Source organism: Pseudophryne corroboree, chromosome 9 (assembly GCF_028390025.1).
Source record: "Pseudophryne corroboree isolate aPseCor3 chromosome 9, aPseCor3.hap2, whole genome shotgun sequence".
NCBI lineage: Eukaryota > Metazoa > Chordata > Amphibia > Anura > Myobatrachidae > Pseudophryne > Pseudophryne corroboree.
In genome coordinates, this window is record NC_086452.1 from 261,358,960 (window position 1) to 261,382,789 (window position 23,830).

General features: G+C 46.8%; 1 protein-coding gene across 3 annotated transcripts in view; it reads left to right on the top strand.

The window, feature by feature from the left end:
• Positions 1-23,830, top strand: part of ALDH9A1 (aldehyde dehydrogenase 9 family member A1) — a 190,919-nt gene that overhangs the window by 15,979 nt on the left and 151,110 nt on the right. For all 3 annotated transcript variants that reach the window (XM_063940256.1, XM_063940257.1, XM_063940258.1), the window contains exon 3: positions 16,306-16,451. In XM_063940256.1, the coding sequence (XP_063796326.1) occupies positions 16,306-16,451 (146 nt within the window). The remainder of the gene's footprint in view (positions 1-16,305; positions 16,452-23,830) is intronic.

A 23,830-nucleotide genomic window follows, 5' to 3' on the forward strand; every position in this document is an offset into this window, starting at 1 on the left:
AATAGCAAGCCGATATGCGCAATGTCCCTTCCTCCTTCAATTCGGTAATGCGGTGAAGCAGGAAGTGTTATAGCGGCACTATCTGTGCCGCTATAATACATTTACCCTTTGGTGTGGCCCCGCCCCTAGCTCTGCAAAGCAGTGTCTGACTGTAGAACTGAGGCAGAGTGGTTTCTGCCTCATCTCTTGTCTCCCTGCAGCTCCAGGGATCTCCACATAGATGGTGAGTGTTGGCTATAAAAAGGATTACAATAAACAAAGTTGTTAGATATCATCTTTGCATTAGTGTAATAGTTTCTTATAAACAATTTGACGGGACGCTCTGCCCTACCCTGACTGCAGGTCCTATTGTAAATTAGCTGACTGTAGTTCTGACATTGAATATCTTAACTTAGTTGCTAGATTTGGATTGAGATCTGGTTTCTGTGACGTACTTGTGGTAATAAAGAAATACAGGCTTAACCTGGATGTGATGTGACCACAGCCAGTTGTCTGTTACCTGCCTTGGTTATATTGCATCGCTGTGTCCCTCTCTGTATGGAGGAAATCTGTTCTACACAAATCCAGAATGGACTTCCTCCTGCTGCTGCAGCGGCAACCCGATCTGTGAAATCCCAGCAGGGGCGAGGTAAGTATGTGTTGTTCTAAGACCCTCTTTCCTACTACCTGAACCCTAACCTTCCCCTGGTGGTGCCTAAACCTACTCTGACCGCCTTTTTTTCTGAGCTTTCCATTTGGTAGCACCTTCAATATACAAGCTGGAAATAGAGGAAACAATTTGTTTTGTGCCTGAACAGCAGAACTGTTGTGCAATATATGGAATGATCTTTGAGCTGAAATGCAGCCAGTGTGTTCCATACAGCTAGTGCTAAAGGCTGTTTTGGATCGAAATCCTAAGATTACTTTATAACATTACTGTCTATAGAAAACTAATTTGGTCTCCTGTGAATTAAAAAGTGTTATGCTTTTGTGCGTATGATTTAGATGACCTATGTTTAATCTATAAAACTATCTCTCTGCCAAAAGTTTGGGACATGTGATCATTTGATCAAATTCATTTTTGCTTTCGAATTTAAAACCTTTTAACAGCGATGCATGACAACTATGGGGGAAATTTACTAAGCTCCCGATTTTGACCGAGATGCCGTTTTTTCATCAAAGTGTCATCTCGGTAATTTACTAAACACTAATCACGGCAGAGATGAGGGCATTCGTAATTTTTTGCAAGTCCAAGTAAAAAATTACGAATGAATACACCATCGGTCAAAACGCGGCTGTTTAAGTATGAATCTCGGTCATTTACTAAGAAGTGCAAAGCAAAAAACAAACAAACACTGCCGTGAAAAATTACAACTCGTAAAAAAGTGCTAAAAAAAAAGACCTTTTTTTTTTTTATTCGTGATTGGATAGGCATGCACGGATCCATGAGATCCGTGCATGTATATCAGTGGGAAGGGGTGGGAAAGTGCTTATTTTTTCAAAAAAAATTGCGTGGGGTCCCCCCTCCTAAGCATAACCAGCCTCGGGCTCTTTGAGCCGATCCTGGTTGCAGAAATATGGGAAAAAAAATGACAGGGGTTCCCCCATATTTAAGCAACCAGCATCGGGCTCTGCACCTGGTCCTGGTCCCAAAAATACGGGGGACAAAGAGTAGGGGTCCCCCGTATTTTTAAAACCAGCACCGGGCTCCACTAGCTGGACAGATAATGCCACAGCCGGGGGTCACTTTTATATAGTGCCCTGCGGCCGTGGCATCAAAAATCCAACTAGTCACTCCTGGCCGGGGTACCCTGGGGGAGTGGGGACCCCTTCAATCAAGGGGTCCCCCCCCCCCCAGCCACCCAAGGACCAGGGGTGAAGCCCGAGGCTGTCCCCCCCCCCCCCCCCCCATCCAATGGGCTGCGGATGGGGAGGCTGATAGCCTTTGTTGTAAAAGAAAAGATATTGTTTTTAGTAGCAGTACTACAAGGCCCAGCAAGCCTCCCCCGCATGCTGGTACTTGGAGAACCACAAGTACCAGCATGCGGCGGAAAAACGGGCCCGCTGGTACCTGTAGTAATACTACTAAAAAAAATACCCAAAAAAAGACAAGACACACACACCGTGAAAGTATAATTTTATTACATACATACACACATACATACATACTTACCTTAAGTTCCCACGCAGGTCGGTCCTCTTCTCCAGTAGAATCCAAGGGGTACCTGTTGAAGAAATTATACTCACGAGATCCAGGGGTCCAGGCTCCTCGGGAAATCCAGGGGTAATCCACGTACTTGAAAAAAATAACAAAACGGTGTCCCGACCACGAACTGAAAGGGGACCCATGTTTGCACATGGGTCACCTTTCCACGAATGCCAGAAACCCACTTTGACTTCTGTCTAAGTGGGTTTCTTCAGCCAATCAGGGAGCGCCACGTTGTAGGACTCTCCTGATCAGCTGTGTGCTCCTGTCCTCACTGACAGGCAGCACACGGCAGTGTTACAATGTAGCGCCTATGCGCTACATTGTAACCAATGATGGGAACTTTCTGCCCTGCGGTTGACCTAAAGTGACGTCACCGCTGAGCAAGAAAGTTCCCAGCATTGGTTACAATGGAGCGCATAGGCGCTACATTGTAACACTGCCGTGTGCTGCCTGTCAGTTAGGACAGGAGCACACAGCCGATCAGGAGAGTGCTACAACGTGGCACTCCCTGATTGGCTGAAGAAACCCACTTAGACATCAGTCAGAGTGGGTTTCTGGCAGTCGGAAAAAGGGGATCCATGTGCAAACATGGGTCCCCTTTTAGTGCGTGGCTCGAGTGTCCATTTTGTTGTTTTTTTTCAAGTACGTGGATTACACCTGGATTCCCCGAGGACCCTGGACCCCTGGATCTCGTGAGTATAATTTCTTCAACAGGTACCCCTTGGATTCTACTGGAGAAGAGGACCGACCTGCGTGGGAACATAAGGTAAGTATGTGTGTATGTATGTAATAAAATTATACTTTCACAGTGTGTGTGTCTTGTGTTTTTTTGGGTATTTTTTTAGTAGTAGTACTACAGGTACCAGCGGGCCCGTTTTTCCGCCGCATGCTGGTACTTGTGGTTCTCCAAGTACCAGCATGCGGGGGAGGCTTGCTGGGACTTGTAGTACTGCTACTAAAAACTATCTTTTCTTTGACGACAAAGGCCATCAGCCCCCCCATCCGCAGCCCATTGGATGGGGGGGGACAGCCTCGGGCTTCACCCCTGGCCCTTGGGTGGCTGGGGGGGGGACCCCTTGATTGAAGGGGTCCCCACTCCCCCAGGGTACCCCGGCCAGGGGTGACTAGTTGGATTTTTGATGCCACGGCCGCAGGGCACTATATAAAAGTGACCCCCGGCTGTGGCATTATCTGTCCAGCTAGTGGAGCCCGGTGCTGGTTTTAAAAATACGGGGGACCCCTACTCTTTTTGTCCCCCGTATTTTTGGGACCAGGACCAGGCGCAGAGCCCGATGCTGGTTGCTTAAATATGGGGGAACCCCTGTCATTTTTTTCCCCCATATTTCTGCAACCAGGATCGGCTCAAAGAGCCCGAGGCTGGTTATGCTTAGGAGGGGGGACCCCACGCAATTTTTATTTTAATATTTTGCAGTGTTTAATTTAAAAAAAACAAAAAAAATGAACCCCAGCACGGATCACACAGATCCGGCCGAGATTAATTGTAAAAAAGTCGGCAGTGTTTTGCTAATCACTGCCGTAAAAAACACAAAAAAAACACGAATGACATCGACATCGGAAGAAAAGAAAAACCCGAATACGACAGCTTAGTAAATCCATCGTAACAAATTCAAAAAGTTGCAGTTTTACACTTTCGATGTCATTCGTGATTGAACTTTGACCTGAAACGGGAAAATACGAATCTTAGTAAATTTACCCCAATGTCTTTTAAGCAAAAAGTTCCCAATGCATTGTAGTGCTTATCTGCATTCCGAGGCCAAGGCACCAGAATTGCATGGCTTGCCAAACTAGGTGGTTCAAATTGATGGAGTAATATTCAATGGTATCTAGTTTGAGCTGCTTGGGTTCCCTCTGTAAACAGGCTATCTGCTGCCTTCCAGGGTTTTTGTATTATAAAGTTCTCACACACCTGCTATAGCTTGTGGGAATTGGTAATGGGAAAATCTAAATTTGAAATAAAAACAAATACAGAAATAAAGCTTATTTCTCTGACGTCCTAAGTGGATGCTGGGACTCCGTAAGGACCATGGGGAATAGCGGCTCCGCAGGAGACTGGGCACAACCAAGAAAGCCTTAGGACTACCTGGTGTGCACTGGCTCCTCCCACTATGACCCTACTCCAGACCTCAGTTGGAATCTTGTGCCCGGCTGAGCTGGATGCACACTAGGGGCTCTCCTGAGCTCCTAGAGAGAGAGTATATTTTAGGTTTTTTATTTTACAGTGAGATCTGCTGGCAACAGACTCACTGCAGCGAGGGACTAAGGGGAGAAGAAGCGAACCTACCTAACTGGTGGTAGCTTGGGCTTCTTAGGCTACTGGACACCATTAGCTCCAGAGGGATCGACCGCATGGAACAGGCCTTGATGTTCGGTCCCGGAGCCGCGCCGCCGGCCCCCTTACAGAGCCAGAAGCAAGAAGTGTTCCGGAAAATCGGCGGCAGAAGACTCCTGTCTTCAACAAGGTAGCGCACAGCACTGCAGCTGTGCGCCATTGCTCCTCATGCACACCTCACACTGCAGTCACTGATGGGTGCAGGGCGCTGGGGGGGGGAGGCGCGCCCTGAGCAGCAATATAAACAACTTGCCTGGCAAAACTATCACAATATATAGCCCCAGAGGCTATATATGTGATAAATACCCCTGCCACAATCCATAAAAAAGCGGGAGAAAAGTCTGCCGAAAAAGGGGCGGGGCTATCTCCCTCAGCACACTGGCGCCATTTCTCCCTCACAGCTCCGCTGGAAGGAAGCTCTCTGGCTCTCCCCTGCAGTCTACACTACAGAAGGGTAAAAAAGAGAGGGGGGGCACTAAATTTAGGCGCAATATACATATATAGCAGCTATAAGGGGATATCATTTAGTTAATCCCTGTATTATATAGCGCTCTGGTGTGTGCTGGCATACTCTCTCTCTGTCTCCCCAAAGGGCTTTGTGGGGTCCTGTCTCCTGTCAGAGCATTCCCTGTGTGTGTGCGGTGTGTCGGTACGGCTGTGTCGACATGTTTGATGAGGAGGCTTATGTGGAGGCGGAGCAGATGCCTATAAATGTGTTGTCACCCCCTGTGGGGCAGACACCTGAGTGGATGGACTTGTGGAAGGAATTACGTGAAAGTGTCGACTCCTTACATAAAAAATTTGACATGCCAAATGCGGGACAGCCGGCTTCTCAGCTCGTGCCTGCCCAGACGTCTCAAAGGCCATCAGGGGCTCTAAAACGCCCGCTACCTCAGATGGCAGACACAGATGTCGACACGGATACTGATACCGGTGTCGACGACGAAGAGACTAATGTAATGTCCAATAGGGCCACTCGTTACATGATTGAGGCAATGAAAAAATGTTTTACACATTTCTGATGTGACCCCAGGTACCACAAAAAAGGGTATTATGTTTGGAGAGAAAAACTACCAGTAGTTTTTCCCCCTTCTGAAGAATTAAATGAAGTGTGTGAAGTAGCGTGGGCTTGCCCAGATAAAAAATTGGTAATTTCTAAAAAGTTACTAATGGCGTACCCTTTCCTGCCAGAGGATAGGTCACGTTGGGAAACACCCCCTAAGGTGGATAAAGCGCTTACACGCTTATCAAAAAAGGTGACACTACCGTCTCCGGATACGGCTGCCTTAAAGGAACCTGCTGATAGAAAGCAGGAGGCTCTCCTGAAGGCTATATATACACACACTGGTATTATGCTGAGACCAGCTATTGCTTCAGCATGGATGTGCAGTGCTGCAGCTGCGTGGTCAGATTCCCTGTCAGAAAACATTGACACCCTAGACAGGGACACTATATTGCTAAACATAGAGCATATTAAAGACGCTGTCTTATACATGAGAGATGCACAGAGGGATATTTGCCGGCTGGCATCTAAAATAAGTGCACTGTCCATTTCTGCCAGGAGAGGGTTATGGACTCGGCAGTGGACAGGTGATGCAGATTCTAAAAGGCACATGGAAGTTTTGCCTTTATAAGGGTGAGGAGTTGTTCGGAAATGGTCTTTCAGACCTAGTGTCCACAGCAACGGCTGGGAAGTCAGCATTTTTACCACATGTCCCCTCACAACCAAAGAAAGCACCGTATTATCAGGTACAGTCCTTTCGTCCCCAAAAGAGCAGGCGGGGTAGAGGCGCGTCCTTTCTGCCCAGAGGCAGAGGTAGGGGTAAAAAGCTGCAGCATACAGCCAGTTCCCAGGAACAAGTCCTCCCCCGCTTCTTCTAAGTCCGCCGCATGACGCTGGGGCTCAACAGGCGGAGCCAGGTACGGTGGGGGCCCGTCTCAAAAACTTCAGCAATCAGTGGGCTCGCTTACAAATGGATCCCTGGATCCTTCAAGTGGTATCTCAGGGGTACAGGCTGGAATTCGAGACATTTCCCCCCCTGCCGCTTCCTCAAATCTGCCTTGCCAACAACTCCCTCAGGCAGGGAGGCTGTGATAGAGGCAATTCACAAGCTGTATTCCCAGCAGGTGATAGTCAAGGTGCCCCTACTTCAAGAACGGGGTTACTATACCACAATGTTTGTGGTACCGAAACCGGACGGTTCGGTGAGACCCATTTTAAATTTGAAATCCTTGAACACATATATAATGAAAATTCAAGTTCAAGATGGAATCGCTCAGGGCGGTTATTGCAAGCCTGGAAGAGGGGGATTACATGGTATCACTGGACATCAAGGATGCTTACCTGCATGTCCCCATTTACCATCCTCACCAGGAGTACCTCAGATTTGTGGTACAGGATTGTCATTACCAATTCCAGACGTTGCTGTTCGGCCTGTCCACGGCACCGAGGGTATTTACCAAGGTAATGGCCGAAATGATGATACTCCTTCGAAAAAAGGGAGTTTTAATTATCCCATACTTGGACAATCTCCTGATAAAGGCGAGGTCCAGGGAGCAGTTGTTGGTCGGCGTAGCACTATCTCAGGAGGTGCTACACCAGCACGGTTGGATTCTAAATATTCCAAAGTCACAGCTGGTTCCTGCGACACGTCTACTGTTCCTGGTGAGGATTCTGGACACAGTCCAGAAAAAAGTGTTTCTCCCAGAGGAGAAAGCCAAGGAGCTGTCATCTCTAGTCAGAGGCCTCCTGAAACCAAAACGGGTATCGGTGCATCACTGCACGCGAGTCCTGGGAAAGATGGTAGCTTCCTACGAAGCAATTCCATTCGGCAGGTTCCATGCCAGAACCTTTCAGTGGGACCTGTTGGACCAATGGTCCGGATCGCATCTTCAAATGCATCGGTTGATAACCTTGTCTCCAAGGACCAGGGTGGCTGCAGAGTGCTCATCTCAAAGAGGGCCGCAGATTCGGCATACAGGACTGGGTCCTGGTGACCACGGATGCCAGCCTTCGAGGCTGGGGGGCAGTCACACAGGGAAGAAACTTCCAAGGACTTTGGTCAAGTCGGGAGACTTCCCTACACATAAATGTTCTGGAACTGAGGGCCATTTACAATGCCCTAAGTCAGGCAAAACCCCTGCTTCAAAACCAGCCGGTTCTGATCCAGTCAGACAACATCACGGCAGTCGCCCATGTAAACCGACAGGGCGGCACAAGAAGCAGGACGGCGATGGCAGAAGCCACAAGGATTGTCCGATGGGCGGAAAGTCACGTGTTGGCACTGTCAGCAGTGTTTATTCCGGGAGTGGACAACTGGGAAGCGGACTTCCTCAGCAGGCACGACCTCCACCCGGGAGAGTGGGGACTTCATCCAGAAGTCTTCCAACTGATTGTAAACCGTTGGGAAAGACCACAGGTGGACATGATGGCGTCCCGCCTAAACAAAAAGCTAGAAAAATATTGCGCCAGGTCAAGGGACCCTCAGGCGATAGCTGTGGACGCTCTAGTGACACCGTGGGTGTACCGGTCGGTTTATGTGTTCCCCCCCCCCCCCCCCCCTCTTCCTCTCATACCCAAGGTACTGAGGATAATAAGGAAAAGAGGAGTAAGAACTATAATCATTGTTCCGGATTGGCCAAAAAGAGCTTGGTACCCGGAACTTCAAGAATTGATCTCAGAGGACCCATGGCCTCTGCCGCTCAGACAGGACCTGCTGCTGCAGGGGCCCTGTCTCTTCCAAGACTTACCGTGGCTGCGTTTGACGGCATGGCGGTTGAACACCGGATCCTAAAAGAAAAGGGTATTCCGGAGGAAGTCATTCCTACGCTCATTAAAGCTAGAAAAGATGTAACCGTACAACATTATCACAGCATATGGCGAAAATATGTTGCGTGGTGTGAGGCCAGGAAGGCCCCAACGGAGGAATTTCAGCTGGGTCGATTTCTGCACTTCCTACAGTCAGGGGTGACTATGGGCCTAAAACTGGGTTCCATTAAGGTCCAGATTTCGGCTCTGTCGATTTTCTTCCAAAAAGAACTGGCTTCACTGCCTGAAGTTCAGACATTTGTTAAGGGAGTGCTGCATATTCAGCCTCCTTTTGTGCCTCCAGTGACACCGTGGGACCTCAACGTGGTGTTGGGTTTCCTAAAGTCACATTGGTTTAAGCCACTTAAAACCGTGGATTTAAAATATCTCACGTGGAAAGTGGTCATGCTTTTGGCCTTGGCTTCGGCTAGGCGAGTGTCAGAATTGGCGGCTTTGTCATGTAAAAGCCCCTATTTGATTTTCCATATGGATAGGGCAGAATTGAGGACTCGTCCCCAGTTTCTCCCTAAGGTGGTATCCGCTTTTCACTTGAACCAACCTATTGTTGTGCCTGCGGCTACTAGGGACTTGGAGGACTCCAAGTTACTGGACGTAGTCGGGGCCTTGAAAATTTGTTTCCAGGACGGCTGGAGTCATGAAGACTGACTCGCTATTTATCCTGTATGCACCCAACAAGCTGGGTGCTCCTGCTTCGAAGCAGACTATTGCTCGCTGGATTTGTAGCACAATTCAGCTTGCGCATTCTGCGGCTGGCCTGCCGCAGCCTAAAACTGTAAAAGCCCATTCCACGAGGAAAGTGGGCTCTTCTTGGGCGGCTGCCCGAGGGGTCTCGGCTTTACAACTTTGCCGAGCTGCTACTTGGTCAGGGGCAAACACGTTTGCGAAATTCTACAAATTTGATACCCTGGCTGAGGAGGACCTTGAGTTCTCTCATTCGGTGCTGCAGAGTCATCCGCACTCTCCCGCCCGTTTGGGAGCTTTGGTATAATCCCCATGGTCCTTACGGAGTCCCAGCATCCACTTAGGACGTCAGAGAAAATAAGATTTTACTCACCGGTAAATCTATTTCTCGTAGTCCGTAGTGGATGCTGGGCGCCCGTCCCAAGTGCGGATTGTCTGCAATACTTGTATATAGTTATTGCCTAACTAAAGGGTTATTGTTATGAGCCATCTGTTAGTGAGGCTCAGTTATATTTCATTCTGTTAACTGGGTATAGTATCACGAGTTATACGGTGTGATTGGTGTGGCTGGTATGAGTCTTACCCGGGATTCAAAATCCTTCCTTATTGTGTCAGCTCTTCCGGGCACAGTATCCTAACTGAGGTCTGGAGGAGGGTCATAGTGGGAGGAGCCAGTGCACACCAGGTAGTCCTAAAGCTTTCTTGGTTGTGCCCAGTCTCCTGCGGAGCCGCTATTCCCCATGGTCCTTACGGAGTCCCAGCATCCACTACGGACTACGAGAAATAGATTTACCGGTGAGTAAAATCTTATTTTTTGGCTAGACTTGGAGTATATTGTTTCTGACGATATGGTCAGAAATTATTATTATTTTTCTCTGACGTCCTAGTGGATGCTGGGAACTCCGTAAGGACCAGGGGGATAGCGGCTCCGCAGGAGACTGGGCACAAAAGTAAAAGCTTTAGGACTACCTGGTGTGCACTGGCTCCTCCCCCTATGACCCTCCTCCAAGCCTCAGTTAGATTTTTGTGCCCGGCCGAGAAGGGTGCACACTAGGGGCTCTCCTGAGCTTCTTAGTGAAAAGTTTAGTTTTTAGGTTTTTTATTTTCAGTGAGACCTGCTGGCAACAGGCTCACTGCATCGAGGGACTAAGGGGAGAAGAAGCGAACTCACCTGCGTGCAGAGTGGATTGGGCTTCTTGGGCTACTGGACACCATTAGCTCCAGAGGGACCGAACACAGGCCCAGCCTCGGAGCTCGGTCCCGGAGTCGCGCCGCCGGCCCCCTTACAGAGCCAGAAGCTAGAAAAGGTCCGGAAAAATCGGCGGCAGAAGACATCAGTCTTCAACAAGGTAGAGCACAGCACTGCAGCTGTGCGCCATTGTTACTCAGGCACACTTCACACTCCGGTCACTGAGGGTGCAGGGCGCTAGGGGGGGGCGCCCTGAGCAGCAATGTAAAACACCTTGGCTGGCATAAATACACCACATATAACCCCCAGGGCTATATGGGTGTATTTTAACCCCTGCCAGAACTCGCCTAAAAAGCGGGAGAAAAGGCCGCCGAGAAGGGGGCGGAGCCTATCTCCTCAGCACACGGGCGCCATTTTCCATCACAGCTCCGCTGGAAGGACGTCTCCCTGACTCTCCCCTGCAGTCCTGCACTACAGAAAAGGATAAAAAAGAGAGGGGGGGCACTAATTTGGCGCAGTTTTATACTAACAGCAGCTATAAAGGGAATAGCACATTTTATAGTGGTATTCCTGTAATATCTATCTATCTGTCGTGCTGGCATACTCTCCCTCTGTCTCCCCAAAGGGCTAGTGGGGTCCTGTCCTCTATCAGAGCATTCCCTGTGTGTGTGTGTGCGGTGTGTCGGTACGATTGTGTCGACATGTATTCATTCATTCTCTCTGAAGAAGCCGCCGAGCTGCACAAAGGCGGGGAAACGCGTTAGAGGAGTGCTATCCTCGGCTGGGATCAATTGCTGCATACAACCAGCACCGCAAGCGTGAGGACCTGTCTGGAGTAAAAGGAGTGAGACGTCACCCCGGTAAAACCTTTCCATGGTCTGAAGACACGCCGAGTTGCTGTTTGCTTAGCGTGGCCACGCTGGACTGATAAGTACAATAACATATTAAGATCTGTCTGCAGTTGTTACAATTAAGCAAGGAGATTCCTGCACTAATACGCTTGCTACTAACCAATTTCAAGCCTTGAACTATAATCAAACCATCAGCTGAAAGAGATTTATGCTTTTTAACTTTTTCCATGCTTCATTAAGGCATGCTAATGGCTACTAACATTCAGCCTACTAATTCAGCCTAAATTATTCCGGAGTGGCTACATTATTTACCATATATTATATATGTTTTAAATGATAATAGAATTAACACCGGCATGTTTGTCTTGTAATTGTTAATTAAATGTTATATGTTTTAAATATATATTGATTTGTACAGCGCTTCATTATTCTTTATATTTCCTGTAATAGTTGTTTGTGAGGTTGGCAGTGACCTCTGGATGAAGCAGCAGTTCTAAATCATTAATATTCAACATCATTGCAATTATTATCAGCGCCCAGTTTTTGTGTTATTATTTCTTTCTGTTTGAGGAGGAAAATGAGATGGAGGCGGAGCAATTGCCTATTATACAGTTGTCACCCCCTAGGGAGTCGACACCTGAGTGGATGAGCTTGTGGAAGGAATTGCGTGACAGTGTCGGCTCCTTACGACAGACAGTTGACGACATGAGACAGCCGGCTACTCGGCTTGTGCCTGTCCAGGGGTCTCAAACGCCATCAGGGGCTTTAAAACGCCCGTTACCTCAAATGGCAGACACAGACACGGATTCTGACTCCAGTGTCGATGATGAGGAGACAAACGTGACTTCCACTAGGGCCACACGTTACATGATTGAAGCAATAAAAAATGTATTGCATATATCTGATAATACAAGTACCACTAAAAAGGGTATTATGTTTGGTGAGAAAAAACTGCCTGTAGTTTTTCCTGTATCCGAGGAATTAAATGAAGTGTGTGATGAGGCGTGGGTTTCCCCCGATAAAAAAACTAATTCCTAAAAGATTATTGGCATCGTACCCTTTCCCGCCAGAGGATAGGGCACGTTGAGAAACACCCCCTAGGGTGGATAAAGCGCTCACACGCTTGTCTAAACAGGTAGCACTACCCTCTCCTGATACGGCCGCCCTAAAGGAACCTGCAGATAGAAAACTGGAGAATATCCTAAAATGTATATACTCTCACACGGGTGTTATACTGCGACCAGCTATCGCCTCAGCCTGGATGTGCAGTGCGGGCCTGGCGTGGTCGGATTCCCTGACTGAAAATATTGATACCCTAGATAGGGACAGTATATTACTGACTATAGAGCATTTGAAGGATGCATTTCTATATATGCGTGATGCACAGAGGGATATTTGCCGACTGGCATCAAGAGTTAGCGCGCTGTCCATTTCTGCAAAAAGAGGTTTATGGACGCGGCAGTGGTCAGGTGATGCGGATTCTAAAAGGCACATGGAAGTATTGCCTTATAAGGGGGAGGAGTTATTTGGGGTAGGTCTATCTGACCTGGTAGCCACGGCAACTGCTGGAAAATCCACATTTTTACCCCAGGTAGCTTCTCAACCTAAGAAGACGCCTTATTATCAGGCGCAGTCCTTTCGGCCCCATAAAGGCAAGCTGCAAAAGGCGCCTCATTTCTGCCCCGTGGCAGAGGGAGAGGAAAAAGGCTGCAACAAACAGCCAGTTCCCAGGAACAAAAGCCCTCTCCCACCTCCGCAAAGTCCTCAGCATGACGCTGGGGCTTTACAAGCGGACTCAGGCACGGTGGGGGCCCGTCTCAAGAAGTTCAGTGGGCTCACTCGCAAGTGGACCCCTGGATCCTTCAGGTGGTATCGCAGGGGTACAAATTGGAATTCGAGACGTCTCCCCCCTCGCCGTTTTCTAAAGTCTGCTTTACCGACGTCTCCCTCAGACAGGGAGGCAGTATTGGAAGCCATTCACAAGCTGTATTCCCAGCAGGTGATAATCAAGGTACCCCTCCTACAACAGGGAAAGGGGTACTATTCCACACTATTTGTGGTACCGAAGCTGGACGGCTCGGTGAGACCAATTTTAAACCTAAAATCCTTGAACACTTGCATACAAAGGTTCAAATTCAAGATGGAGTCACTCAGAGCAGTGATTGCAAACCTGGAAGAAGGGGACTATATGGTGTCTCTGGACATCAAAGATGCTTACCTACATGTCCCAATTTACCCTTCTCACCAAGGGTACCTCAGGTTTGTGGTACAGAACTGTCACTATCAGTTTCAGACGCTGCCGTTTGGATTGTCCACGGCACCCCGGGTCTTTACCAAGGTAATGGCCGAAATGATGATACTCCTTCGAAGGAAGGGAGTTTTAGTTATCCCTTACTTGGACGATCTCCTGATAAGGGCAAGATCCAGGGAACAGTTGGAAGTCGGAGTAGCACTATCTCAGATAGTGCTGCGCCAGCACGGTTGGATTCTCAATATTCCAAAATCGCAGCTGATCCTGACGACACGACTTCTATTCCTAGGGATGATCCTGGACACAGTCCAGAAAAAGGTGTTTCTCCCGGAGTAGAAAGCCAGGGAGTTATCCAAACTAGTCAGAAATCTCCTAAAGCCAGGCCAAGTCTCAGTGCATCAATGCACAAGCGTCCTGGGAAAGATGGTGGCTTCTTACGAAGCAATCCCATTCGGCAGATTCCACGCAAGAACCTTCCAGTGGGATCTGCTAGACAAATGGTCCAGGTCGCATCTTCAGATGCATCAGCGGATAATCTTGTCACCAAGGACAAGGGTGTCTCTCCTGTGGTGGTTGCAGAGTGCTCATCTTCTAGAGGGCCGCAGATTCGGCATTCAGGACTGGGTCCTGGTGACCACGGATGCCAGCCTGAGAGGCTGGGGAGCAGTCACACAGGGAAGAAATTTCCAGGGTTTGTGGTCAAGCCTGGAGACATCACTTCACATAAATATCCTGGAGCTAAGGGCCATCTACAATGCTCTAAGCCTAGCAAAACCTCTGCTTCAAGGTCAGCCGGTGCTGATCCAGTCGGACAACATCACGGCAGTCGCCCACGTAAACAGACAGGGCGGCACAAGAAGCAGGAGGGCAATGACAGAAGTTGCAAGGATTCTTCGCTGGGTGGAAAATCATGTGATAGCACTGTCAGCAGTGTTCATTCCGGGAGTGGACAACTGGGAAGCAGACTTCCTCAGCACGACCTCCACCCGGAGGAGTGGGGACTTCACCCAGAAGTCTTCCACATGATTGTGAACCATTGGGAAAAACCAAAGGTGGACATGATGGCGTTCCGCCTCAACAAAAAACTAGACAGGTATTGTGCCAGGTCAAGGGACCCTCAGGCAATAGCTGTGGACGCTCTAGTAACACCGTGGGTGTACCAGTCAGTGTATGTGTTCCCCCCCCCCCCCCCCTCTGCCTCTCATACCCAAGGTACTGAGAATCATAAGGAGGAGAGGAGTAAGGACTATACTCGTGGTTCCGGATTGGCCAAGAAGGACTTGGTACCCGGAACTTCAAGAGATGCTCAGAGGACCCGTGGCCTCTACCTCTAAGAAAGGACCTGCTCCAGCAGGGACCCTGTCTGTTCCAAGACTTACCGCGGCTGCGTTTGACGGCATGGCGGTTGAACGCCGGATCCTGAAGGAAAAAGGCATTCCGGATGAAGTCATCCCTACCCTGATCAAAGCCAGGAAGGATGTAACCGTACAACATTATCACCGTATTTGGCGTAAATATGTTGCGTGGTGCGAGGCCAGGAAAGCCCCTACAGAGGAATTTCAACTGGGTCGTTTCCTGCATTTCCTGCAAACAGGACTGTCTATGGGCCTAAAATTAGGGTCCATTAAGGTTCAAATTTCGGCCCTGTCGATTTTTCTTCCAAAAAGAACTGGCTTCAGTTCCTGAAGTTCAGACGTTTGTCAAGGGGGTACTGCATATACAGCCTCCTTTTGTGCCTCCAGTGGCACCTTGGGATCTCTATGTAGTTTTGGGGTTCCTAAAATCACATTGGTTTGAACCACTCTCCACTGTGGACTTAAAATATCTCACATGGAAAGTGGTAATGCTGTTAGCCCTGGCTTCAGCCAGGTGTGTCTCAGAATTGGCGGCTTTATCCTATAAAAGCCCTTACCTAATTTTTCATGCGGACAGGGCAGAATTCAGGACTCGTCCTCAATTTCTCCCTAAGGTGGTTTCAGCGTTTCACTTGAACCAGCCTATTGTGGTACCTGCGGCTACTAGGGACTTGGAGGACTCCAAGTTGCTGGACGTAGTCAGGGCCCTGAAAATATGTTTCCAGGACGGCTGGAGTCAGAAAATCTGACTCGCTGTTTATCCTGTATGCACCCAACAAGCTGGGTGCTCCTGCTTCTAAGCAGACTATTGCTCGTTGGATTTGTAGTACAATTCAGCTTGCACATTCTGTGGCAGGCCTGCCACAGCCAAAATCTGTAAAAGCCCATTCCACAAGGAAGGTGGGCTCATCTTGGGCGGCTGCCCGAGGGGTCTCGGCTTTACAACTTTGCCGAGCAGCTGCTTGGTCAGGGGCAAACACGTTTGCCAAATTCTACAAATTTGATACCCTGGCTGAGGAGGACCTGGAGTTCTCTCATTCGGTGCTGCAGAGTCATCCGCACTCTCCCGCCCGTTTGGGAGCTTTGGTATAATCCCCATGGTCCTTACGGAGTTCCCAGCATCCACTAGGACGTCAGAGAAAATAAGAATTTACTTACCGATAATTCTATTTCTCATAGTCCGTAGTGGATGCTGGGCGCCCATCCCAAGTGCGGATTGTCTGCAATACTTGTACATAGTTATTGTTACAAAAATCGGGTTATTGTTGTGAGCCATCTTTTCAGAGGCTCCTCTGTTATCATGCTGTTAACTGGGTTCAGATCACAGGTTGTACAGTGTGATTGGTGTGGCTGGTATGAGTCTTACCCGGGATTCAAAATCCTTCATTATTGTGTACGCTCGTCCGGGCACAGTATCCTAACTGAGGCTTGGAGGAGGGTCATAGGGGGAGGAGCCAGTGCACACCAGGTAGTCTTAAAGCTTTTACTTTTGTGCCCAGTCTCCTGCGGAGCCGCTATCCCCCTGGTCCTTACGGAGTTCCCAGCATCCACTACGGACTACGAGAAATAGAATTATCGGTAAGTAAATTCTTATATTTTTTTTTCTTATAGGGCGCGTCATTGCAACTTTTGATTGCTCTGGAGAGAGAGAGGTAAATGAAGCTATTCAAAGTGCCAAGGCTGCTTTTAAAATATGGAGTCAGAAGTCTGGAATGCAGCGAAGTCGTGTCTTGTTGGAGGCAGCTCGTATTATAAGAGTAAGTAGTTTTTATTTTATTTTAATTCAATAAATTTTTTTTTTTTTTTTAATATCCTTTCACAAATTTAACAAATGCAAGAAAAAATACCAGAAACACCGCAACAGACCTTCATCTGCATATAAAATGAAAAACCTATCTGAACAATTAAGTGTAGACTCATTCGAAGAGCCAGAGTCTTCATAGGACTGATGATAGATCAGCAGAGCATCCATATAACATTACAACATATTAACATAACTCCGGGATATCGGAGCACCTAATCACAGAAGCAAACGTCCATCTGACATATATAGCAATGGAATATAGATCAAAGAATTAATTAATATACCATTATAATATAACAAATTAAACATAAATTATATATATATATATATATATATATATATATATATATATATATATATATATATATATATATATATATATATATATATATATATTTATTTACAGAACATGGCGGGCTACCCACCACACAAATACCTCAGGCAACACATCCAAATACCACGAGGGTTTGACATTATCGATTCGTGGAATAGTGAGAGTTCAACCATCTTCCCCAGACAGCAAGATATTTTCTCTCTGCATTCCTGGCCAAAAAATACAAACTTTTCTCATGCGCAATAGTGTCATTAACCAAAGAAGTCCAGGACTTCTGGATCGGGGCTTCACTAGCCAGCCAGAGTCTGGCTATGCAAGCCTTGGCTAGCGCACACAAGTTTATAACATAGCATCTACTAGGCGGATCCAAAACCTCCTCATCTATAGCTGATAGTACATACGTCACGGGCGTATGAACAGGAAAGTGGATACTCGTTTTAACTACAGCGTGCATGACCTCTTTCGAAAATGTCTTTACCATGGGGGACACATAGAGCATATGCCAAAAGCCGACTCCCATACTGCCACACTTAGGGCATGTCGAACTATGGGCTCCTCCAATATGCGACCATTTCAGCGGGGTCATATATATACGCTATGCAATAGAAATAATTGTATTTGCTGGTATCGTACGGTGAAAGTAGAAAACAGAGGGGACCCCAGAGCACCCTCCCATATAACATCCGACAATGGACGCAAATTAAATCCCACTTAGTCTTAAGAGAGGCAAGGGGTTCCATGTGATGTGTCTGAAGTATACAGCTATATATGTTAGAAACTGTGTCCCCATCCCAGCGTTTGTAATCGTAATTTAACCGGAGAGTCGGCAAGAGTTGTGGGATCATTAGGGAACTGGGTAGCAATGGCATGTCTTAATTGAAGGGAATGAAAAAAACACAGATGGAACATTAAATTCCTGATGAAATTTTAGAAAAGTTTTAAACTCACCGGTGTAGAGCTGTCCCAAAGAAATCACTCCCTATTTCCCCCCACACCTCCTGGACCTGAAGCTGAGACACCGTTCCGGTAAGCCATACCTATTGTCTAGTGGGGGTATCAGGATCAACTCCCCGCCCCTGCAGTATAGAATGCACCAACTTCCAGATAATAATGGCCTGTTTTACAAGCGGCACTGTGGACATCGTGACACTCCCACAGAGAAGCAGTCGCAGCGGGGTACCACCTGGGTACTACTGCAGTATCAATTGCGAGTGTAAGGCCAAGTCATCAAGATCATTAACCCATTCCCAAAGATGTAAATTGTGCCGCATAATAAAATTGGCAATTGGGAAGAGCTAACCCACCCAGAACTTTCGTCCTGGTTAGGGTATCAAGTTTCAATCGCGCCCTTTTACTGGCCCATATCAATGATGAAAGCAAACATCTATCCGTTGAATTTTTTTTTTGAGGGATATACACGGGCGACTGCTGTAGAACATATAGCAGTTTGGGCTGAAAAACCATTTTTACCATATTAACCCTACCTGTAATAGTGAAGGACAATTTCCCCCAGATCCGTACTCTGCTACGAAGATAGGCTATTTGTGGGTCGATATTGAGGGAGGAAAATGTTATGAGGATCATTGGACACCCAAATACTTGAAAGTATCCACCCACCGTTAGGTGAAGGATCCCACCCCAAATCGGGATGATGGAGGCTTTATCCCAATTAATCAGAAGCCCAGAATAGTGCCCAAACACATTACTAATATCTAATTCTGGGCAAAGACTCTGCATAGTTATCCACAAATAATAAAATATCAGCATACAGAGCTATTCTGTCCTCCCTAGTGCCCACCTTAAGGCCATAAATCCCATAATTCGCCCGTAAAAGGCAAGCGAGAAGTTCAATAGCAAACGGGGTAGGGGACAATGGGCACCCCTGACGTGTGTCCCTGGACAATGGAAAGGATTGTGACACAACCATTCACTGCCACTCTGGATGAGGGGGAAGAGTACATTAAGCTAACATATTTAATACAATTGGGACCAATACCGAACCTACGCATAGTCTCCCATAAGTAATCCCACTCCACGGAATCAAAAGCCTTAGCAGCATCCAATGAGACAACAATGGAGGAGGACCCCTCACGGGAAACCTGTAAATGGGTAAACAACCGTCTAAGATTGATGGACGTCGGTTTTTTTTTTTTTTTAACTGGGCCTAAATCCCGTTTGGTCAGGGTGTATAATGTGTAATATGGTTCGATCTACTCGCCAGGACTCCTGCTAAAAATTTTATATCAGTGGGCAGAAGGGAAATAGGACGATAAGAGTCCACTTTCCTATGATCTTTATTAGGTTTAGGGAGAACCACAATCGAAGCTTCTGCCATGGATGGGGGAAGAGATTCCTGTTCAAAAATCAAATTAAACAACTCAAGTAACCGAGGAACAAAGAAATCCAAGTGCCGCTTATACAACTCAGACGGTATACCGTTCAGTCCCGAAACCTTACCACCGGGAGATGCCTCAATCTCCTCCGGTGCGAGAGGTTCCTCCAAGAAAATCTCTCGCTTCACATGGCAAAAAAGGAAAGTGCACATTCCGTAAATAGTTATCTAATTCCAGCGGGGTACAGTCTATTCTGGAGCTATATAATCGCCTGTAATAGGATACAAACTGATGCAATTTGTGGAGTTCGCACAAGAGTAGTACCATCCAAGCCTTCAAGCTCAACTACAACATTGGAAGACCACTCACCTCGCACCAGGCTGGCCAGATATGACCCTGGCCGATCACCAGTAGCATAAAAAGTATGGGAGGAAAAAAGGAGTCAGGAGTCTTTTCCACCAAATAATCTTTCCATTCCTTTTGGGCCGACAACCAGGTCAACCTAGAACCATCTAAGCGATCCTGTAAATACAGTGCTTCCGCAGCAACACTCCGGGCCTCTAACTGGGTCTCCCGCCGCTTAAAACAGGACTTCAAGTTGGACACCCTTTTTAATTGAGGTTCCCCTCAGAAATGCCTTAAACGTATCCCACAAATTAGAGAGCGTTCAGCCTTGTTTAACTCTCAACGTTCTCGCCAGGCAGTGTCCAAGTCAGAACCCTCACCCCATGTGTTAACCAGAACGGGTTAAACTTCCACACGGTCTGGCCTCTGAGACAGTTGAGCCCTAAGATAAATGTCAGTGGGGAGTGGTCTGAGACTCCTACCGAATATTGTGAACCCCAGGGACCATATCACTCGAGAGGAGGGCCAGGTCGATCCTAGGGAAAGAGAAAGGAGTGCGAGAAGCAGGAATATTGTTTTAAAGAGGGATTTATCAGTCTCCATGGATCAACCAGGCCGACACAGTATCGGCAAAACCGGATCTCCCAAAATGTAAAGTAGAGGGTGTTACAGAAAACTTATCAAGCGCCAAGTTTAAAACATTATTAAAATCCCCCAGACAAATCGTGGCTATCCCCGGCGATGAGGCCATGAACCCAGCCACTTTTTTGAGAACATCGGGAGAGTAAGGAGGGGGCACATACACAGCAAGCAAAAGTAAAGGTACAAAGTTTATTTTACACTTCAGAAACACCTCTCCCCCAAGGGTCTGTTTGTACAGACTCTAAAAGAAAGGGACCGTTTTTTGTGTGTGTGTGTGTGTGGTTTTTTTTTTTTTTGTAAATAAGGATAGAAACCCCTCGTAAAGCAGATGTGTGCATTCAATAGAACTCCCATCCCATATATATATATATATATATATATATATATATATATATATATATATATATACATACATACATACATACATACATACATACATACATACATACATACATACATACATACATACATACATACATACATACATACATACATATTGAGTATCCAAATATTCCAAAATACGGACTTTTTAGAGTGAGATAGTGAAACCTTTTTGTTTTTTGATGGCTCAATGTACACAAACTTTGTTTAATACACAAAGTTATTACAAATATTGTATTAAATGACCTTCAGGCTGTGTCTATATGAAACCTAAATGAATTGTGTGAATGTAGACACACTTTGTTTAATACACAAAGTTATTACAAATATTGTATTAAATGACCTTCAGGCTGTGTCTATATGAAACCTAAATGAATTGTGTGAATGTAGACACACTTTGTTTAATGCACAAAGTTATAAAATATATTGGCTAAAATTATCTACAGGCTGTGTGTATATGTAACAAATGCATTCTGTGCTTAGATTTAGGTCCCATCACCATGATACCTCATTATGGTATGCAATTATTCCAAAATACAGAAAAATCCCATATCCAAAATACCTCTGGTCCCAAGCATTTTGGATAAGGGATACCCAACATGTATGTATTATACATTTTTTACTAGCGCTGGGTTGTGAACTGGCGAATCCTATCTGTGTCCTTCTGACAGATTTTACTGTGGGTTTGTCCCCTACATATAAGTCCCGGAGTGTCTGTGGTGTGGTTGTGCACGTGTGTGACATGTCTGTGTCCCTAAAATGGCTCCCTCGGGGGAGGAGCTCCCTGCCTCAGAGTTGCAATGTGGTGGCGCTGCCAGCACACCCTGAATGGGTGAAAGAATTACGTGATAGTGTGAATCATATCAGTAAAAGATTAGATAAGTGAGTATCATGCAGAAAGCTTGAGAAAATCAGAGGATCTGATTTTTTATTTTTTTTTCTTCTGCCTTGTCATCCACGGGAGACCCTTCTGGGTCACACACAAGACCTTTTGCTCAAATTGTACAAACTGATACTGACACGGACTCGGATCCTTGTGTCGATGATAGTGATTACAGGGGAGTAGATCCTAAATTGGCGAAAAGCATTCAACACATGATTGTTGCTATAAAGGAGGTCTTGGAAGTTACGGCAGCCCCTCCTGTACCTCAGGAGAAGGCTTATTTTTATAAGGGAAAAAAAATTAATGTGGGTGAGTAGTGCTATCTAAAAATTGTCAGATAACTTGATGTCTGAAATTGACATGTTGGGAGTATCTCGTCTCTATCTAACGTTAGGTCATATAAAAGACACTGCTACATACATGCTAGAAGCCATGAAAGATAATGGACTCTTGGGTTCAAAAGCCACTACCATGGCAGTCTCGGCTCGGAGGGCGTTGTGGAATGCTGACGCAGATTCCAAAAGAAATATGGAGGCTCTTCCGTACAAAGGTGAGGCCTTGTTTGGAGATGGGCTGGATGCGTTGGTCTCTGCCGCTACCGCAGGTAAATTGACATTCTTGCCTTATGCTCCTGCACCGGCGAAAAAGACACATCACTCTCGGATGCAGTCCTTTCGGCCCAACAAAAAGGCCAAAGGCTCTTCTTTCTTTGCAGGAAGGGGAAGAAAGAAATCTGCAGCGTCTCCAGGATCGCAGGAGCAGAAATCAACCTCTGCTTCTGCCAAATCTGCAGCATGAAATCTGGTCTGGACCCATGGGTCTTACAAATAGTATCCCTGGGATACAAACTGGAGTTACAAGATGTTTTCCCCCCCCACCCCCACCCCCATGCCGAATATTTTTATTTTATTTATTTTTTAAAATCGCCCTTGCCAGCTTCTCTTCCAGACAGAACTAGTAACAGCTGCAATTCAAATATTGTCAGGATCAAGTCATCATCCTGGTACCCTTGTCACAGCAAGGAGAAGGGTTTTATTCAAGCCTCTTCGTAGTTCTGAAGCCGGACTGTTAGGTCAGACCAATTTTAAACCTGAAGAATCTAAATCTCTACCTGAAAAGGTTCAAGATGGAATCTCTGAGAGCAGTGATTTCCAGTCTGGAGGAAGGGGACGTCATGGTGTCGGTAGACATAAAAGATGCTTACTTGCATGTTCCCATTTATCCTCCTCACCAAGCTTATGAGATTCGCAGTACAGGATTGCCATTACCAGTTCCAGACGCTGCTGTTCGGACTCTCCACGGCACGAGAGTATTCACCAAGGTGATGGCAGAAATGATGGTCCTCCTTCGACAGAAAGGAGTCCATATAATTCCTTACCTTGACGATCTCCTGATTAAAAGCGAGATCCAGGGAAAAGTTGGTGCAGAACATTGCAATCTCCCTGTCAGTACTCCCAAAACACGGTTGGATTGTACATTTTCCAAAGTCGCAGTTGGAACAGACGACAAGACTGTCTGTCTCTTCTGGGGATGATACTGGATACAGAAGTACAGAGGGTATTTCTTACAGTGGAAAAGGCTCTGGAAATCCAGAAAATGGTAAAACAAATTTTGAAACCAACAAGAGTGTCGATACATCAATGCATTCGGTTGTTGGGGAAAAATGGTAGCGGCCTACAAGGCCGTACAGTTTGGCAGATTCCATGCCAGAGTTTTCCAGTGGGACCTATTGGACAAATGGTCCGGATCCCACCTACACATGCACCAGACTATAATCCTGTCCATCAAAGCCAGAATTTCACTCCTGTAGTGGCTACACAGTTCTCACCTCCCTAGAGGGACGCAGGTTCGAGATTCAGGACTGGGTCCTAGTAACCACGGATACAAGTCTCCAAGGCTGGGGAGCAGTCGCGCAGGGAAAAAGCTTCTAAGAAAAATGATCAAGTCAGGAAACCTGTCTTCACATAAACGTTCTGGAATTGAGAGCCATTCACAACGGCCTTCTACAAGCTAGACATGTTCTTCAAGATCAACCCGTACAGATCCAGTCGGACAATGTAACAGCAGTCGCGTACATAAACCGTCAGGGCGGAACGAAAAGCAGAGCGGCAATGGCAGAGGTGACAAAGATCCTCCTCAGGGCAGAAAGACATGCAAGAGCTCTGTCAGCAATTTTTTCATTCCGGGAGTGGACAACTGGGAAGCAGACTTCCTCAGCAGACATGATCTCCATCCAGGAGAGTGGGGCCTCCACCAAGAAGTCTTGGCAGAGGTGACCAGTCTTTGGGGAGTTACTCAAGTAGACATGATGGCATCTCATCTCAACAGGAAGCTTCAGAGATATTATTCCAGGTCGAGAGACCCTCAAGCAATAGCAGTGGATGCTCTAGTGACCCAGTGGGTGTTTCAGTCGG